Source organism: Hemibagrus wyckioides, linkage group LG19 (assembly GCF_019097595.1).
Source record: "Hemibagrus wyckioides isolate EC202008001 linkage group LG19, SWU_Hwy_1.0, whole genome shotgun sequence".
Classification (NCBI taxonomy): Eukaryota; Metazoa; Chordata; class Actinopteri; order Siluriformes; family Bagridae; genus Hemibagrus; species Hemibagrus wyckioides.
The window spans coordinates 1,330,001-1,346,112 of NC_080728.1; the positions used below are offsets into that span (position 1 = coordinate 1,330,001).

At 43.7% G+C, this 16,112-nt stretch overlaps 3 protein-coding genes across 9 annotated transcripts in view; 2 read left to right on the forward strand and 1 right to left on the reverse strand.

The window, feature by feature from the left end:
- Positions 1-1,335, forward strand: part of cog5 (component of oligomeric golgi complex 5) — an 11,478-nt gene extending 10,143 nt beyond the window's left edge. For 2 of the 3 annotated variants that reach the window (XM_058416880.1, XM_058416881.1), the window contains exons 21-23: positions 375-501; positions 611-690; positions 866-1,335. In XM_058416880.1, coding sequence (XP_058272863.1) covers positions 375-501; positions 611-690; positions 866-986 — 328 coding nt within the window. In that variant the 3' untranslated portion in view covers positions 987-1,335. Of the gene's footprint in view, positions 1-374; positions 502-610; positions 695-865 lie in introns of those variants that run through there. The other variant, XM_058416882.1, reaches the window with a different exon arrangement.
- Positions 1,336-1,477: 142 nt separating this feature from the next.
- Positions 1,478-4,654, reverse strand: pus7l (pseudouridine synthase 7 like). Of its 2 annotated transcripts, none has more exons than XM_058416889.1 (8): positions 3,310-4,654; positions 3,063-3,222; positions 2,785-2,977; positions 2,633-2,701; positions 2,419-2,500; positions 2,058-2,329; positions 1,912-1,965; positions 1,478-1,806 (listed from the first exon to the last, which is right to left on the reverse strand). In XM_058416889.1, the coding sequence occupies exons 1-8, from the start codon at positions 4,094-4,096 to the stop codon at positions 1,498-1,500; spliced, it is 1,926 nt and encodes a 641-aa protein (XP_058272872.1). In that variant the 5' UTR covers positions 4,097-4,654; the 3' UTR covers positions 1,478-1,497. The 2 variants fall into 2 exon arrangements, with proteins under 2 accessions (XP_058272872.1, XP_058272871.1); XM_058416888.1 differs by having other exon boundaries at positions 2,603-2,701.
- Positions 4,655-4,828: 174 nt separating this feature from the next.
- On the forward strand, positions 4,829-13,016 carry ints13 (integrator complex subunit 13). Of its 4 annotated transcripts, none has more exons than XM_058416885.1 (17): positions 4,829-5,093; positions 5,633-5,882; positions 5,976-6,050; positions 6,139-6,341; positions 6,445-6,525; positions 6,633-6,723; positions 6,884-7,011; positions 10,059-10,144; positions 10,614-10,703; positions 10,795-10,884; positions 10,970-11,148; positions 11,289-11,453; positions 11,567-11,721; positions 11,899-12,129; positions 12,301-12,440; positions 12,661-12,796; positions 12,886-13,016. In XM_058416885.1, the coding sequence occupies exons 2-17, from the start codon at positions 5,658-5,660 to the stop codon at positions 12,920-12,922; spliced, it is 2,112 nt and encodes a 703-aa protein (XP_058272868.1). In that variant the 5' UTR covers positions 4,829-5,093; positions 5,633-5,657; the 3' UTR covers positions 12,923-13,016. The 4 variants fall into 4 exon arrangements, with proteins under 4 accessions (XP_058272868.1, XP_058272869.1, XP_058272866.1 ...); XM_058416886.1 differs by having other exon boundaries at positions 4,830-5,081; XM_058416883.1 differs by lacking the exon at positions 4,829-5,093 and adding an exon at positions 5,108-5,252.
- Positions 13,017-16,112: the final 3,096 nt, after the last annotated feature.

The window sequence follows — 16,112 nt, forward strand, 5'->3', positions numbered from 1 at the left end:
TGATTGGTGTATGTACCCACATTATTTATGAAAAGGTGTTTGTTATTTGTGAGTAATGTCATCTGGTGCAGCCGTCAAGAAGAGAGACTTTGGAGACTTTTCTATTTAATGACAAACAGTGGTATCTTACAGTAATATTCCAAGAAGGCTTGGAAACAAAGATTTGTAAGACAGAAAGTCTTTTGTACACATGACTCATGTGGTATGAGTTAAAGAAAAGCATGGAAATGAAATTTTATCTGTCGATCTGTATTTTAGCTTGTTTAAAGTGTTCATATGAACCTCTTAAACTGCTCATAGTCTTATTCTGAACCAGAAAGAATAGAATTGATCATGTATTGATCGTTCATTAACCCCAGCAGTGTGTGTTGCAGGCCTCTTCTCTTTCAGACTAGTGAGCACATATCCAGCAGTCAGGCCGTGGGTGACCTGATCCCCTACAGTACCATACTGCACTTCCTATTCTCCCGCGCTCCAGCAGAACTCAAATCTCCTCACCAGGTACACACACACACCTCCGTGGATTCGGAGCTACTTCATGAAAGATATTGAAACTCACCCTTCGAGCCCTACCTCATGTTCACGATGGTCTTTTCTGAAACCACCACAGAGAGCCGAGTGGTCTGTAGCGAGGTACTCTCAGTGGCTTGATGACCACCAGTCTGAGAAAGATCGCCTTATTCTGATCAGGTAAAGCCCAGTCCAGAGGGTCTAGAGAAGGACAACAGCTGGCCAGAGTTTCTGCATAGTGTTTTATTTATTTTGCTGCTTTTCTGGATTGTAATGAATTACAGAGAAAGCTTTCCACATTAGTCATGGAGAATTTCCTTTTTAAGCTCATGACCATCTCTGTCCTTCTCCTCAGGGGCGCTTTGGAGGCCTACGTGCAGTCTGTCAAAGCCAGACAGGGGAGGAATTTTGCCCCGGTGTATCCCATCATGCTCCAGTTGCTGCAGAAGGCCACCAGCAGCTTGGTAGAAAGATGAGCGGTCAGGGATTAGCCGGAATAACGCTGTCCGGTGTCCATCACTACAAACTCTGTCTCTCAGTGTATGATTATTTTATTTCTGAGTGGTGGGAAGGGTGGGAGCTTCTGTAAATCATCATGTTAGACACACTCTGTTACCATGGTAACCTCACCTCATTGTTAATGGAGTTTAGTTTGATTCTTGTTCAGGTTTTTTTTGTGGAGCAGGATATTAAAGACAGATTTTGATCATCAGATCCATGTGTTTCAGCTGGGTTTAGAATTCCTCTTCATTTAGACTTTTATATACACAATGTCTCTGTACACTGCTTATTTATTTACAGAATAAATGGAGCTGTAACACTTTCTGTAATGGTCATCATTTCATCACAGTCCATTAAGTAAAGTTCTTTTATTGATTATCATCTCCCTCAAACTCTATATTATTCTCACAAATACAAGTAAACCACTGACCAAGTCCAGTCCAGTGTGGTGTTTAGACCCGTCCTGATGCTCCTGATCTGGAACTCCTACAGGTCACACTTCATGATTTCTCGGAGACAGACAGTTGCATAACAGGATGCGTTCAGGTTAAAGGAGAGCTCCAGGCTGGTTCTACAGGGCCCAGTGTCCGGCATGTCCACCTCAGTGTGCAGGCTGTAGGAGACATTATGGGGGTAAGACAGTAGGGGGCGATAGCAGCCCGGGACGTTGAGCTTCAGCGAGGGGATTCTGAATCTACACGAGCTGAGACCGTCCTGTTCCAGCCTTTCCTTATACCAGGAGCCCAGCGCGTTCTCCGGGTACTTCACGCTGTTGCCTGGCATCGGGAGAACCACCTGGACCACACACAGGACAACTATATGACCACAGAGCAGGACCTCTCTCAGATCCATCACACACTTCCTGCTTTTGTGTCAATAAATGATGACAGAGAGCAGTACCTGATCTAGTAAGAAGACGCACTCCTGCTCTTCTGCAGCTGTAACAACATGGACCTGAAGCAGTGAGGAGGAAATGAGGTCATAATATGATCCACCAAGATAAATCCACACCTCAGTTTCCTTTCCCCGGGTTAAACTTCTCTCACCTGTGACACCTGGGTCTCTTCCTGTGCTGCACGTACCACCAGGTCCCCCTGTACAGGCCTGGGTTCGAGAGTCCGCAGCCTGAAGGCTGCCGCTTCATTCCACACACGACTGCAGTAGGCGTGGAGGTAAAAGACCCTCATCCCGTGTGGCAGGCTGAGCCAGGCCTGACCGCTGCCTTCGGGGCCTCCGCCGTAGCGGTGCAGGGCTCGCAGCATCAGCCTCTCTCTGGCCTTGTGTGGGGGCATCAGAGCCAGGCTCTCTTTGGCGTTCCCTGAAGAAGTTCACAGTTCACAGTTCCTCATAAACCACCAACTGGATTGCTCATGTAAACAAACCACACGAGTTCCAGCGTGTCATTACCTGTCTGATGGAAGTGTTGCTTGGCTTTATTTTCCAGGTCATCTCCTTCCTCTGGACTCAGGAACATCCTGAGAGCTGTATTCTGAAGTGGACACAGACAAGGTCACCAGCAGGTTATGTGTAGTAGTTGTACCCCAGAGATCCCATTTCATTAACACAGGTGTTAACACTGAATAATCATTACCATGTCCTCCTTCAGGAGTGTGAGTCCCACCTGGTCAGCCTGAACCTTCTGGCCACTCCCAAACCTCTGTGGTCCATAAGAATTCACAAAGCCCCGAGTCTGCAAGATATATAATATTTAAAAACTCTGAAAATAAAACACTCTTTCTTACAGCTTGATGGGATCAGAATGATCAGGTTCACCTTTACGTTCTCCACAGCCTCCTTCACAAGACTTTCTAGATCCTCTGAAGTACACCTGTGGGGCTTCAGGTCCCAGATGACCAGGTCAAAACGGTTGCCTGCTAGCCTCCCGAGACGGAGGGGTTCGGACACCGAGCGGACTTTAGACACTTGTATTCCTTTCTTCTCAAACATGTAGGTCTTCTCCAGCAACCTGTCAGAAACGTAAATAAATAGTGACTGATCAGGTAAACGGAAGCGAATCAGCTAAACAAGAGATAAACCATTCTGTCCATTACCGCTCTGGAGAAATCTTCTTCACCACCATGGACTGGTAGGTGATGGCTCGCTTGTCTTTGATGCCAGCGTAGGAGAAATCAGATGGTAGAACTCCAAGAACTGCTGCCATGTAGCTGATGGCCTCTAAAGTCTCCAGGTTTTCTTTTCTGAGGGTGAAACCTGGTGAGAAAGACAGACATGGTTAAAGGCTTGAAAACCATTGAGATCTGACGCTCAGGAGCTGTGACTCCTTCCTGTTCTCCTCACCCGTGTAGATATCCTTCTCCTCCCGATCTGCTGCTGTCCTCTTCCTGACCGGTCTCCCTCGCTCTCTCAGCCTCACCGTGATAGCGGTTCCTCCCTGAGTCACGAAGCTCTTCGTCTCCATCAGCTTTCCGAACCTTCTGCTGATAAGATGGTGAACGGACGTTCGGTGCTCCTTCACGTCATCGGGCAGGAAGCTGAACGTGGAGCCAGGAACTTTAGCATCTTTAAACCTGAAGAAATCCTCTGCTTCCTCCACGGATACTAAACCTGAGAGTTCTCTGAAGTCTGGGTCCTCTCTGACCAGGATCTCCTCACGGTTGGTGACCGTCATGAGGAAAGGGTAATTGTACTTCACTGCACTGTGCACGATGGCTCGCTGGGGTTTATCCGGAAAGGTTCCGAGGGACATCTCCGAGTTCTCCTGCACCTCACCACAACCCTGGACCATGCTGGCAAACTCTTCCAAGTTCTTCATGACAGAACAGCTCAGAATTAAGCTCAGGTCAAATGAGTCCTGGCTCAAAGCTTCACCATCATTCAAGCCCACATCATCACTGGGAGGTGTTTCCTCAGTCAGGTCTGCTCTGATCTTGTCTTTGTGAGGAAGCTCTCTGATCTCAGCATCATTCCTGACCTTCACAGGTTCCTCCAGAGTTTCTGGACTGTTGACGAGTTGACCATGAACATCTATCTCGGTCACTACAAAGTCCTGGGGTGAGTTCTTGATGCTTCCCTGAAAGCCTTCATGAGCAGATCTGCAGCACGGTGATGGTGTCCCTCCATCCATCCTGGAGCATCCCCAGGAAGCACGTGACGGGTATTTATACAAGTAAAAAATGGACAAATGAGTCTACAGTGCACGAGCTTTTGTTGTTGATTAAAATACCATAAAGCGCTCGAGGAGGCGAGTTATATCTGATGATGTTTTCTCGTGTTACTGCACAAACACGTGCTTTTAAAGTAAAAATTCTAAAACACACGTGAAACACCGGCTCTGTCCCAAATGCCCTGCGGTCCTCCTCCAAGTGCGCGCTTTGGTGACGTCATCGACCTGCTGCGCGTGCTGGCTGCGGAAGTGAGCGCTCTGGTGCACGCTAGTGGCCTCTAGTGGACACGAGGAACATCGTCCTGTGTAGTGTCTAACGTAGAACCTCACTGTACAGTAAAATGTACAATAAAATGTCTCATTAAATTAGAAAACAACACAAAGCACTCGGAGTTTTGGACTAAACTGTATAAATATGAGTACATATAAGCACGATATGCTCAGAAGCCCCCCCCCCTTTAGCGGAATTAAGAGTCCAAACCCCTGTTCCAGCCGGACAATAACAATGTTCCTGGTTATAACAACAGAGAGAGAGGGGAATAACTCTACAGTAAGAAGTTTAACACGCACTCGGTCATGTTTTTGAGTACTTTTGCTCACACAGAGCCATGTTTAAACAGTTTTTGTGTCGTGAACTCAGACAGAAGCCCGGAACCATTTGCAGTCTTCTTGTGTTTACACGGAATGTTTTGAATGTGCGCCCAAATATCTGCAAACAATCTCGTCTAAATAATAGTGTCGAAGTTTCCCCAAACAGTTCGATTTAATTATAGATGTTTTGTGTTCCTATTAGAAGCGTGGTCAGTTGTATTGCACGGAGCAGTATCGTGTGGGGTCAGGGCAGTGTCTGTGACCGCGCTCCGCTCCTCTCAGGGCTCATGGCTAGCCGGCCCCGACACTAGCCCGGGGCTTTGTGGCTTTCCACGGGGAGCTGTACATCGCACAGGTCAGGCGGGAGGTATTTACAACACATCCACACTTTAACAGCAGAACTGTAAAGGGTTAAACACGAAACCAGCAGCAGAAAATACTACAGCGTTGTGATGATCCAGCGAGAAGCTAGCTGTAGGCTAACCGTGCGCGCGCGCAGCTTCGAGAGAGTTCCTCACCTCACATGGTAGATACATGAGAATTAATTCAACATTTAGGGATTAAAGTACAAATAAAAAAAATGAATCTTAAATGAATGACTCTTACTGGCCTTCATATTGTTTTAATAAAGCAGTTTATGAAACTTGCTGTTGATATTTTACTTCAGTGATTCACTTCATTCATTTTCTGTCCATTTATCCTGGTGGTGCTTCATCAGGAGGTCAGGAATTCACCCTCCACATCTCCCAGTGCATGTCCACCTCCCGGTGTGTGTTCTGGAGATGGTAGGAGACCCACACTGAGAGGTTGAGAACATGTAGAAGCTCAGGATCACGTCTCAGAGCTTTAAGCCATGTTAGTAATCCAGTAAAGCTGTGCTCTGACCCTGCATGCTGGTGTGTCCAGGTCACCGTCCTGGGATCCCAGCAGGATGAAGATGTTCTCGGTCTCTCACAAGACGGTGTTTGTGGTGGACCACTGCCCCTACATGTCCGAGTCCAGCAGGCAGCAGATCGAGTGTGACATGCTGACCAAAAGCCGAGCGCAGGCCATGATCCCTCTGGCTCCTGTCTACAAATCCCTCTGGACATGTGCAGTGGAGTGCTCCATGGAGTACTGCCGTATTCTCTACGACATCTACCCTGCTAAAAAACTGGTGAGATGACCAGTTCAGGATGTGCTTCAGCATGGTGTGAGCAGCTCTGTGTTACAGCTGTGTGTGTGTGTGTGTGTGTTTCTTTTTGAACAGATAAACTACATGGTCAGTGATTCAGAATGTCACATTTTAAATACATGGAGAGAAGAAGACCAGAGTGTTCAAGAGGTAACTCCCAGGTCTTAGCTCACTCCCGCTCACGCTTTGTCCACCATGTTTTCATGATCTCATAAAGCTGTCTGTTGTGTGTCTGTAGTTAATGTCTGCCCTGGCGGCTGTAGGACCTCCGAACCCACACGAGGACCCAGAATGCTGCAGTATTTTACATGGCCTGGTGGCAGCAGTGGAGTCTCTCTGTAAGATCACAGAGTACCAGCACGAGGCCAGGACGGCTCTGGTGGACGTGGCTCATAGAGTGTCCAACAGGGGGCGTATCATCTGTCTCACTAACGCAAAGAGGTAAACCAGAGATCCAGTCCAGTGTCTCGACTCTTACCGTCCACATTATTAGGAACTGGTTTCCTCATCCTCATGTACTGTACATGCACTGTGTTCTTCTCAGTGACACACACGTACGGATGCTGGAGGACTGCGTGCTGGAAACTATTCAGGAACAGAACAAGCTAGCCGCTGGCTCGGACAGGTGTGTATGCTGTGTTTAACACGGCTTTCCTTTACGTGACTCCTCATTCTGGTGTTTAAAACGTTAGAAGTTCTCCGCCGTCACACTGTACCACGTCTTTCATGCAGACTTATGCCCATTCAGCAGTGTGAGCTGGTTCTGGTCCATATATACCCTCAAGGAGATGACACCTTAGTATCAGACCGACAGAAGAAAGAGGTTAGTGGTCCTGTTAAGGTCAGTTTTTCCCAGAGAGTCAAACTAGTATCTACTTCAGATCTTCGTGCGATAACGTAATCCGATAAGTTTCCCTAAGCTTCATTTCATTCAAGTTCCCAGATTGAAACTGTCCTCATTGTTGAACTGTAATGTTTATTAGATGACATCTGTGCTAAGCAGTGAGGTGCACAGTGTCCGCGCGGGGAGGCACCTAGCCTCCAAACTGAACGTGCTGGTGCAGCAGCACTTTGACTTGGCATCAACCACAATCACTAACATCCCCATGAAGGTAAGATCTTCAACTCCTAGCTGAGCTACATTCACCCATCAGCAATGCTCTAGTCTAGTAACTGGGTTTATAAACTGAGAGCGCTGAGAGGCACTGGACTAGCTCTCCATTTTATCCTAATGTCTGCCATGTGATCCGAGTCTCCGTGTGAACTCTAACTGACCATGATAACTGATTTCTTTTTCTCTGTGAATCATGTGGAACGTGTGCAGAAGCAGCAGCAGCAAGTCCAACTGTAATCTCTTCAGCCATTTCGCACACAGATGTATTAAACTGAGGGACGAGCTCCGTTACAGCTGTTATCCTGATTGTTGTCATGAGCTGCAGCTCAAATTGGAAACCAGATCTTACATTTAAAAGCTGTTACTAATCTGAAAGGTCCACTAGCTTGCTGAACAAGTCGCAGAAACAGTAGCACACTGTGGTGTATTGTTTACACTCTGTGTCACACCACACAGACACACAGCTTAAAGTTATTCAGTTCTGAGGATGTGCACAAGTCACGGTCTGCATGACCACACCACTCACATGGCGGCCATCTTGTGTAGTCATGGTTAAAATCGTGTACAAGCCGTTTGTTCTCTTAATCACAAATTCAAAATAATTAAAGTTTGGAACATTTAGCTTTACACTTTAGATAATTCTAGTGATCATTTTAATTAAGGTGACTCAGGGCCATGAAACAATGGATTTTCCAGTTCTTTCCCAGTGTTGAATTAAAGGTTAATATTAATAACTATATATCCAGTGTGTGGTTCAGGTAGGTGCCACTTTAGACCAACTGCTGGCTGTCCATTTGTGGTCATTAAAGGTAACTGAAGCAGTTAGGGCAGGACAGTGTCCATCCCACTGCTCTCATTTATTCAGTCTAATCCAGGAAATGTGTCTACTAGATAAAAACAAGCCAAAAGCTAACTACAAGCCGAAACCTTTAAAGCTAGAGGAGAGCACTGAGGCTATTCTGAGATGTGAACCAAGCTAGAAGTTCCATTACAGACCACTTCACTCTTTCCATTTTAAAATACAGTACAATAAAGTACAAGGTTTTTAGCCAATAACTCATTATGACAAGTAAAAGGGTTTCTAGAAATGTTTACAAATGGATTAAAAAAATCATAAAGTGGAATAATGTCTGTAGATAAGTAAACAGACTCTCTTCTCCAAGTCACTCCTCAATGAGCTCAGGTGAATACTGTTTGCAGGTCAGAAGAAAAACTCAGCAAGGAAGTCTGAGTAACTCTTAGTTGTGTTAGATCTAGATCAGGGCAAGGATATAAAAGAATTTCTAAAGGTTAGCATGTTCACAGGAGCTCGAACCTCCATGAGTGTTAAAAATGTTGATGTTTGGAAGCACCACTACACTGGACTAGAAAGGACTTGTGAGAGGGACAAGAATCTCAGAAACACTCCATCCAGATAGAGTGGCTGGATGGAAGGCAATCCTGAGTGAAAGGCCAACACTTAAAGGAGCATAAGGGCAATGATGATCTGGTCTGATGAGAGAGTAATGTTTGAGCAGATATCCCAACAATACACCTGGCGATAGTAGCAGGCACCACTCATCAACTGGCTAATACCATCCCTGTGGTGAAGCATGGTGGTGGCAGCATCAGGGACAGAGAGAATGCTCAGAGTGAAGAATGAATGCAGTGACATGAAGAACACCTGGCTTGATGTTCACCAGAAATCTGGAGCCAGGATGACCCTGGAGTGGCCTCAGGACAAGACTGAATGTTCTTGAGTGTTTTAGTTAAAACTTGAAGATGGAGGTTCAGAGACTCTCCTCAGCCAGTCTGATTGTGCTCTAGAGGTTCTGACAGGAAGAAATTGTTAATTAAAAAAATTGTAAATATTTCGAAATACATGCCTTTGTCATTGTGAGTTGTTGCACAGTAAAGCATGCAGAAACTGAAGGGGTCTCAATAATTTCTGAGCTCAAACTACATCAAGAACAGTGGGAGACTCCACCATCTACATTAGTAGGAAAGTAAATCTAGGCAAATCTGTGGATTAGACACATCAGTGGTCAAGCCTCGGGGTCTGGTCACAGCTTTCAGGAAGTGGCCTGAAGACTGAGCTGGCTCCTAACCCGACTATTCTCTAATAACATTTTTGTTCTAAAACCTGAAACACTGACTGTATTCATATGTCTGTTTTTTCAGCTGTGTCCTGACTGCTGTTTTTCATGGTGTATTTTTTGTTTGTTTTACTAGCCTACATTAAATGTCTGTGTGCAGGTCAGTACTCTCCAGCTTCCAGAGCTAATGTCAGAACCCCAGGATGCATGCCTCCCTCAGTCATACAACTCCTACCTATATAAAACTCAGATAGTCATTACTAAACAGGAAGAGTCTGAGGTTATTCTCTAATACTGCCTCACATTCTTCCTTGAAGCTCTATTCCATCCTGAAAATTTCCCCAGTGGAAACGTAGTAGTCCTACACGTGTCATGGATCATGTGAGCGATCGTGACGTTAATTGGCAGAACTCCACATCATAAAGGACATGGGGTCATGTAGACCAAGGATAATTATTGGGTTCACAGCACTGGACAGATGGATTGATTATATTTGACATGTCCCCCAAACTGGACCATGTCTCCTGATGACTGTTGGAGTATAACTTGTCATAATTTAGTAGGTGAAACTTGAGGTTCTCACTGGAATGAGAATGTGGTCCTGCTTAGAGAAAGGAAACAGAAATTGGCCACAGGTCAGAACCATCAATTCTCTGATTAAATCCAGGCACATTTTGGTTAATGAGTACACTGAAATCATAGCAGTGGTGAACGTGTGTGCGAGTCTTCTAGTCATGTGATTAGTGAGATGCTGGATGAAAGCGGAAGCTCTTTCTGAACTCTCACCTCAACTCTCACCTTATAGGTGATATTTTCCCCAGATAAAATGTAGTGCTCTTGTTCCTTGTGCTGTGTGGAGTTTTAGTTTGTCCTTTTTCTTGTCTTCTCCTTTCTTTCTCTCTCTATCATTTTCTTTCTGTCTTTCTTGTGAAACTTGACTGTTTGTGTCTGTGTGTCTTCTGTCAACATGAAGGAGGAACAGCACGCCAACACCTCAGCTAACTACGATGTAGAGCTCCTGCACCATCGAGACGCTCATATGGAGTTCAAGAATGGTACGTGCCCTCGTTTCTTTCAACACACGGTCAGTAGGAGGCTATTAAAGGCTTGTGGTGGTGATGTACCAGAAGTATTAGAACAAGAAGGCATTTGGGTTTGATCTCAAATGATAACACATGCAGATTCTCAAGAGTAGATGTCCAGAGTTGTTGAATCAAACAGGACACACTGATCAGTTATTTACGGATTATTGTGAGCTTCTAACTGAACCATCTGGTGAGAGCTCATAGCTTCTTCCTCGTATAAGATTTCCTACAGGTCTTCTGAACGACTACCTGCCAGTTTGTCTCCAGATGTGTCTACAGCAGATTTTCACACATTTTTTGCAACCTTTCATTTCTGTAACACCTATAAACATCTGTACGGAATGTGTATATACTCACCGTGCAGCTGTTCCTAATAAAGTGGACAGTGAGTGTGATCAATGTTACTCCATCACAGTCAGCATGTGCTGTTTATCTACAGGGGACCTACACACGGGAGGCAGCAGTAAGGAGAGCGGTATCAGAGAAACTGTTACTCTGAAATGGTGCACTCCTCGTACCAACAGTGTGGGTAAGTGTAGCAGGAAGCTGCTGTACCTTTATTATCTGTGCTACTGAGACAGACGTGTACATCACCCTGCTGTCACTGTACTGGGTTCCAGAGCTGCAGTACTGCACAGGAGCTTATCGCATCTCTCCTGTGGATGTCAACAGTAGACCCTCCTCGTGTCTCACTAACTTCCTGTTAAACGGTACGTCTCAGTTCCTTACTAGCACTAAACAGGAGAGCCATGAGAAACACACTGAGAACCTTTTCTTCCTCCTCCTTCCTTTCAGGCCGTTCTGTTCTCTTAGAGCAGCCCCGCAAAGCCGGCTCTAAGGTGGTCAGTCACATGCTGAGCTGCCACGGAGGGGAGATTTTCCTGCACATGCTCAACAGCACCCGCTCCACGCTGGAGGATCCTCCTTCCATCAGCGAGGGCTGTGGAGGTCGTGTTACTGACTACCGCATTACCGTACGTCTGTGCTTTCATCCTCATCACCAGTCGTCCATTAGGAAGGAAAATACAGCAGAGATATTTAGCAGAGAATTCTAAAAGCCACTAGTACGTCTCTGACTACAACACGCTTGTTGTTGGCTTTGCTGTTTCTGCAGGACTTTGGGGAGTTTATGAGGGAGAATCGCCTCACTACGTTCCCCCACGTGTTGGTGGACGCTGCTGGGAGAGCACCGATCGAAAGAGCTAAGGCCCAGCTGGAGCGCCACACGCGTTACTGGCCCATGATTATTTCACAAACCACTATTTTCAACATGCAGGCAGTGAGTCATACACTGTTACTCCTTCAGTCATTCTCTTTCAGGTCATCCCTTTTATTTTGTAACTAAATGACCCCGGATCATATCCCAGTAAGTGACTGGTTTCTCTGCCTCAGGTGGTTCCCTTAGCTAACCTGATAGTGAAGGACACTCTGACTGAGGACGACGTTCTCACATGTCAGAAGACCGTCTACAACTTGGTGGATATGGAGAGGAAGAATGATCCCTTACCCATCTCCACTGTGGGCTCCAGGGGCAAAGGGCCCAAACGGTGATGACCCCACAACAGCTTTTATTTCCTTGTTTTATTACATGCAGTTTACAGTCCAGTAGATTATGAGACCATGATGAGTATGACACCCAGCAGATATCTACATCTACATGCAGCTTGTTGTAGTTTTATATTCACTCACTTCTGGACTCAACACAAGCTTCCTGTGTGCTGTAGAGATGAGCAGTACCGGATCATGTGGAATGAGCTGGAGACTCTGGTTAAAGCACACGTGGAGACCAGTGAGAGACACCAGCAAGTTCTGGAGTGCATCAGTGCCTGCCGAAGCAAACCCCCGGAGGAGGAAGAGAGGAAAAAACGGGGACGGAAGAGGGAGGACAAAGAGGATAAAACGGAGAAGAACGGGAAAGACTCTGAGGAAAAAGGATGGACTCCAGACACTGAAAGGTTTGAAGGGTTTGTTATTTATCTCTCTGTCGTAATGGTGAGAGTTCAGATCCTCACATTTACATCAGAACAGTGTCTGGAAATGCTTTGTGTCCACAAATGATGGAAGACGATGGTGGTATTCAGAATAAGATTTGCATGCTCACTGAATGACTGTTTTTGTGTCTTCAGACTGAAAGGAGTGATGGAGCGAGAGAAAGAGAATGAAAGCGAGTCTGGGGTTATTAAGGACTCTCCAGATTCTCCAGAACCATTCAATAAAAAGCCCAGGCTCACTTTAGAGGACCTGCAGCCCCAAGAGAAATCCAAAGGTAAATCTTACACACAGCCATGCAGCCTGTTCTCCAGGGTCTGCTAAGAGGTGCTACGATGATGTGGCTAGCTCTTCCTCTCTCTGGTCACACTCCATGTAATGCAGATGTTCAGAGAGAGATTTATCATAGTCAAGCCTTTTCCCAGTCTTTTTATTTTGTCATATACACTACACTGAATGTTCCAGAGTGATCTCTAATGAGCGTTCCTCTCTTTCAGGCCCAGTCTCCTTACTCAGTCTCTGGACCAGCAGAATCACTCAGGCCAATTCCAGAAAGCACCCCGAGTTCTCTGGAAGACTCAACTCCATCAATAACAAGGCAGAACTCTACCAGCACCTGAAAGATGAGAATGGGTTAGTCATCAGCTCACCTCATCCTCTTAGCTGACCCTCAGCCTTTACGGTCATTTGTGATGTGGTTGTTTTTCTCTCTGTTTTTTTAGGAAAGATGTCCATGAGAATGGTAAAGCTACCAGATGATGGAGGGCACGTGTCCAGGAGGATGTTTTTTGTTTTGTTTGTTTTTTACCTTATTTGTATAAAATCTAACACAATAAAGTCCAGTTATTAGGTATTTGTGTACTTCGTGTATGAATCTGATTCTAATATGATCTATACATGTAAGAAGGTCAGGCCTGGTTTCTCTCTCCTCAGACAGCAGGCCCATCTTCTCCTGGGGGTGTACCCAGTGGCCAACAGAGAGATCTGATCTCTCCAACAGGTTCAGGGGTCTGCCCTGCTCAATCTTGGTAGAGCTCCACACCTCATTAGACATTCAGAGGGTCAAACCTCAGAGGCTGTCCTGGACAGTCAGTCAGCTATCCACTTCTTTCAGTCTCAAGCCACAGCTCATGAGAACAGGTGAAGACAGACATATAGAGTCACTGTCTCTCACACAAGCTTCTGCTCAGCACACACCAGTAGGTGTAACACTGCTGCCCCTGACCTGATCTGCTCCATCATTTCCATCAGAATAATTACATCTAGAGCTAAATAAATTCCACCAGAATTGAAGAATTCTGAGAGAACCATGTCCTCAGATTTGGAGGTGGTGATTTTTATATGTGAGTACCAAGAGAACTCCAGTTCTATAGAACCCAGGAAGACCCATACCCAGGTATCTCTAGTATTATTGATTAGCACATGCTCCACCTTCTTCAACAACCAAGAGTTTTCTTTCACAAGCTCTCATAGATTTAACCATCTGGTCCACTAAGACTGGTGAGTAACCCACACCTGCTTCAGACAGTTCTTCTGTGAGATCTGGGCTCAGAGGGAGACCTCCACCAATGAAGAGGGTTTAGTATCAGAGCCAGTGCTGTATGAGGCTGTTGCACACATTCTCAGAGTTTCCATGGCACTCCTGACACCTTTTTGTCCTGCAGGTTGATTATCTGTGGTCATCACCACAGGAATGTGGTAGGACTGGTGACTCTGATCACTTGGTACATTAAATCTATTGTGTATCTTTATATGAGGGTCTAGGATTGTTCAGACGTCGTTCCACAGATCTCAAATCCAGGCAGGAGAAATATAAGAGGGCATCAATTCCCTGAAATAGGAATTTTAATGACCACAACAACCCTGAGCAGGATAACATAATTAACCTGACTCTAAGATCTAATGACTCTAGGTGTTTATAATGATTTATAATCCCACTCAGTGTTTATAATGATTTATAATCCCACTCTCTGCTGTTTATAATGATTTATAATTCCACTCTCAGTGTTTATAATGATAAACACAAAGTGAGATTATAAATCATTACGAATACTGAGAGTGGGATTATAAATCATCATGAACACTGAGAGTGGGATTATAAATCATTATAAACACAGAGTGTGATTATAAATCATTATAAACACAGAGAGCGGGATTATGAATCATTATAAACAGAGAGCGGGATTATAAATCATTATAAACACAGAGAGCGGGATTATGAATCATTATAAACAGAGAGCGGGATTATGAATCATTATAAACAGAGAGCGGGATTATAAATCATTATAAACACTGAGAGTGGGATTATAAATCATTATAAACACAGAGTGTGATTATAAATCATTATAAACACAGAGAGTGGGATTATAAATCATTATAAACACAGAGAGTGGGATTATAAATCATTATAAACACAGAGAGCGGGATTATGAATCATTATAAACAGAGAGCGGGATTATAAATCATTATAAACACTGACAGCGGGATTATAAATCATTATAAACACAGAGAGTGGGATTATAAATCATTATAAACACTGAGAGTGGGATTATCAATCATTATGAACACTGAGAGTGGGATTATAAATCATTATAAACACCAAGAGTGGGATTATAAATCATTATAAACACTGAGAGTGGGATTATAAATCATTATGAACACTGAGAGTGGGATTATAAATCATTATAAACACTGAGAGTGGGATTATAAATCATTATAAACACTGAGAGTGGGATTATCAATCATTATGAACACAAAGTGGGATTATAAATCATTATAAACAACCAGAGAGTGGGATTATAAATCATTATAAACACTGAGAGTGGGATTATAAATCATTATGAACACTGAGAGTGGGATTATAAATCATTATAAACACTGAGAGTGGGATTATAAATCATTATGAACACTGAGAGTGGGATTATAAATCATTATGAACACTGAGAGTGGGATTATAAATCATTATAAACACAGAGAGTGGGATTATTAATCATTATAAACACCAGAGAGTGGGATTATAAATCATTATAAACACTGAGAGTGGGATTATAAATCATTATAAACACAGAGAGGGATTATAAATTGTTATAAACACCAGAGAGTGGGATTATAAATCATTATAAACACAAAGTGGGATTATAAATTATTATAAACACCAGAGAGTGGGATTATAAAAATCATTATAAACACCAGAGTGGGATTATAAATCATTATAAACACAGAGTGGGATTATAAATCATTATAAACACAGAGTGGGATTATAAATCATTATCAACACCAGAGAGTGGGATTATAAATCATTATAAACACAAAGTGGGATTATAAATCATTATAAACACAGAGAGTGGGATTATAAATCATTATAAACACAGAGTGGGATTATGAATCATTATAAACACAAGAGAGGGGGATTATAAATCATTATAAACACAGAGTGGGATTATGAATCATTATAAACACAGAGTGGGATAATAAATCATTATAAACACAAAGTGAGATTATAAATCATTATAAACACAGAGAGTGGGATTATAAATCATTACAAATACTGAGAGTGGGATTATAAATCATTATAAACACAGAGAGTGGGATTATAAATCATTACAAATACTGAGAGTGGGATTATAAATCATTATAAACACTGAGAGTGGGATTATAAATCATTACAAATACTGAGAGTGGGATAATAAATCATTACGGACACTGAGAGTGGGATTATGAATCATTATAAACACTGAGAGTGGGATTATAAATCATTATAAACACAGAGAGTGGGATTATAAATCATTATAAACACTGAGAGTGGGATTATCAATCATTATGAACACAAAGTGATATAATTTAGTCTTCTCTCAAAGTTTATAATGATTTATAATCCCACTCTCTGTTTTTATAATGATTTATAATCCCACTCTCAGTGTTCATGATGATTTATAATCCCACTCTCAGT

Bases quoted from the DNA above. Each gene is read 5' to 3' on its own strand.
- pus7l (XM_058416888.1), bottom strand. From the start codon at position 4,096: ATGGATGGAGGGACACCATCACCGTGCTGCAGATCTGCTCATGAAGGC. The intron at 2,978-3,062 runs GTAATGGACAGA...CGTTTCTGACAG, and splicing joins AAGAAGATTTCTCCAGAGCG to GTTGCTGGAGAAGACCTACA. The intron at 1,966-2,057 runs GTGAGAGAAGTT...TCACTGCTTCAG, and splicing joins AAGAGACCCAGGTGTCACAG to GTCCATGTTGTTACAGCTGC.
- ints13 (XM_058416883.1), top strand. From the start codon at position 5,179: ATGATCCAGCGAGAAGCTAGCTGTAGGCTAACCGTGCGCGCGCGCAGC. The intron at 6,051-6,138 runs GTAACTCCCAGG...GTGTGTCTGTAG, and splicing joins AAGACCAGAGTGTTCAAGAG to TTAATGTCTGCCCTGGCGGC. The intron at 12,441-12,660 runs GTAAATCTTACA...CCTCTCTTTCAG, and splicing joins GCCCCAAGAGAAATCCAAAG to GCCCAGTCTCCTTACTCAGT.